At 41.7% G+C, this 2,746-nt stretch overlaps 1 protein-coding gene across 1 annotated transcript in view; it reads left to right on the top strand.

The window, feature by feature from the left end:
* The window catches only part of LOC107089868 (fasciculation and elongation protein zeta-1-like), a gene marked incomplete at its 5' end in the record, with an annotated part of 15,912 nt that extends 14,404 nt beyond the window's left edge, over nucleotides 1-1,508 (top strand). Inside the window, one exon of the mRNA XM_015382888.1 lies at nucleotides 1,370-1,508. Within this exon, the coding sequence (XP_015238374.1) occupies nucleotides 1,370-1,398 (29 nt within the window). The remainder of the gene's footprint in view (nucleotides 1-1,369) is intronic.
* Between the last annotated feature and the right edge of the window lie 1,238 nt (nucleotides 1,509-2,746).

Genomic DNA, 2,746 nt, shown 5'->3' with positions numbered 1-2,746 from the left:
ATGCAGTTAGCCTCGCTGCATGCAGTTAGCCTCGCTGTATGCAGTTAGCCTCGCTGCATGCAGTTAGCCTCGCTGCATGCAGTTAGCCTAGCTGTATGCAGTTAGTCTGGATGTATGCAGTTAGCCTGGATGTATGCAGTTAGCCTCGCTGTACGCAGTTAGCCTAGCTGTATGCAGTTAGCCTCGATGTACGCATTTAGCCTAGCTATATGCAGTTAGCCTCGCTGCATGCAGTTAGCCTCGCTGCATGCAGTTAGCCTAGCTGTATGCAGTTAGCTTTGCTGTATGCAGTTAGCCTCGCTGCATGCAGTTAGCTTCGCTGTATGCAGTTAGCCTCGCTGCATGCAGCAAAGCTAACTGCATACAGCTAGGCAGTTAGCCTAGCCTTCTTGCTGAATATATTTTTTCTTGCACCATTTCTCTCTCTCTCCAATGCGTCTCCAACTCCCGCATCACTTGCTGTCAATCACTCGCAAATTGTCTGTTGCTGATGCGCAAGTACACTTCCTGTCACTTTAGGTCGCTGCTTAGCTGCGCTTGTCACTATCTGATCCGTCCTGCGTGAACAGAATAACTTCCTGCTAGGCAATACTTTGTTTTTCTTATTTTTAAACTCTTTTCTATTTTTCTGGTGGGGGGGTTCCTTTTGACTTTCATTTGTGTAAATATCGCATATTCTAAAAACGAAAAAAAGCATAACCGTTAAATAGCCTTTGGAACGTTACCATGACTGCTCTGAGCGTGTACCATGATGACGTCACGCAATACAATGAAGAGAATGGAAAATGTATTCATTTCTTCAAGAAAAGTCTTCATTATTTTCTATATGATGTAATTTAGCATCATTTAATGTTTTAATTACATAAATAAGTATTGTCAGTACCGTTATTACGTAGTTTTTCTGCGATCCAGATCTTATTATTCTGTTTGCGTAGGACGGATCATGCTTCCGGGACGAATCAGGAAGGTACATGCACCATGGGCCGTCCTCTCCTTCTGTATTGCAGAGGAGCTGCTGTGCATGTACAACTTTAGGAGTCAATGTGTAAACATTTCTGTGCCCTATGGCGGAAATACGTCACCAATCCATCAAAAAGTGATGCTTTACTCGATATTGAAGATTGAATATTTATCTTGCACATCTAAAATATATATATTAAAATGTGAAATTTTTATTTAAAATTAAATCTTAAAAAAATATTTTTTTTATTATGCCCTAATCAGGGTCATTGGTTGGGTGGGTCAGCGCTCTAGCGCCCTCTATTGGCCAGCCGCCACTGATAAATTACCGTTGGACAGTCTTTAGCTGCTTCAGAGAATGCATCAGTGTTGGTTTTATCATCCGTTTCAGTCCTCTGTCCCACCTAAGGAACCATCCATCCAGGCACCGCGGTGTGACCCGGAAATCAGCCCCAGAACCTTCCTCCCGTCTGGCCCAGTCTGCATGAGCTCCCCTCGTTTTCAGCCATGGATCGCCACCATCCTCATTATCGCCTCCATCTAAACTACAACTACTGCCTCCTGCTGAGCTCACCTCCTCCTTTCCTGCACATTGTTTTCCGGCCGGACACCAAGATGGCCGCCGCCTGGCTAGCAGCTGGGATGGCCTAATCCCACTTTTACAGGACTTCACTAACGGAGCATGACGTTCTGGTTAACGATCACAAAGATCACTTTGGTGCAGGGATCCAGCTCCAGATTTCACTTGTCTTAACTTCATATCTAGTATTTTATTTATTATGTGTTGATAGTTTTTCACTGACTTCATTAACAAGCAATGATTGTTCTGTTGGCCACAGATCTTCTGTCATCCGTATGAAACTCAGTGTAAAAGTGATTCATAAGAATCTGAAAGCCATGCACCTCCTTCTGCCAGCTCAGTACTGTAGGACGAGAAGAACACACTACTATTACGGGTGCAGTGCATTACTAGGCTTCTGTCTCAATGAATATCCAGTGCTCTTCAAACCTTTTTTTATTGTATTTATTTCATTTATTTTGAAATATTAATATATCTATTCAGTTGTACATGTTTTTCTTTTGTTTACTGTAACATCAGAGCGTGTTGTTTCCGCTCTCCACAGGGACGAGTAAATCTGTGATTCTTTTTTTATTTTGTTGACTGGAGAAAACACTTTTAATAACACTGTATGGATTTACATATTGGCCTATTTCTTACTTCTATTGCCCCCATGTAGATGAATGTTACATTGCTTAATTGCTAATTCTAATAAACTTCTACCCTTAATCTGTTTTACTCCTTTTATGTTACAGAAATGCACCTGAAAGAAGGTCAGTTAACAAATGAAATCTATGAAAATAATCATGGTTACAGTTTGATTATTGATCCTATAAGAACGAGAACAGAGAAACATTCAGTTCCCATGTTTCGGCCGGCCTGTTATTGTCTGACAGTGATGTGCTGACTTTTACTACCTATTTTCACAGCTGAAGGTTCAATTCTTCTATTCATTTATTTCTATAGCACCGATTCACCTCATGTCATCTCACGGCACTTTATAGAGACAATTAAACCAGATTATCAAGTCAGATTGGTTCAAAGTTTTCTATCTAAGGAAAACATTGATTGCATCGACTCATTGACTCTTCAGCAATCCCTCACACTAAGCATGCTTGTAGCGACAGTGGAGAGGAAAAACTCCCTTTGAACAGGAAGAAACCTCCAGCAGAACCAGACTCAGTGTGAGCGGCAATCTGCTGAGGCCTACTGCACTGGAAAAACGAC

Source organism: Cyprinodon variegatus, unplaced genomic scaffold (genome assembly GCF_000732505.1).
Source record: "Cyprinodon variegatus isolate N-32 unplaced genomic scaffold, C_variegatus-1.0 Scaffold269, whole genome shotgun sequence".
Classification (NCBI taxonomy): domain Eukaryota; kingdom Metazoa; phylum Chordata; class Actinopteri; order Cyprinodontiformes; family Cyprinodontidae; genus Cyprinodon; species Cyprinodon variegatus.
The sequence above is the reverse complement of the archived record's forward strand: the minus strand, read 5'-3'. Positions and strand labels throughout refer to the sequence as shown.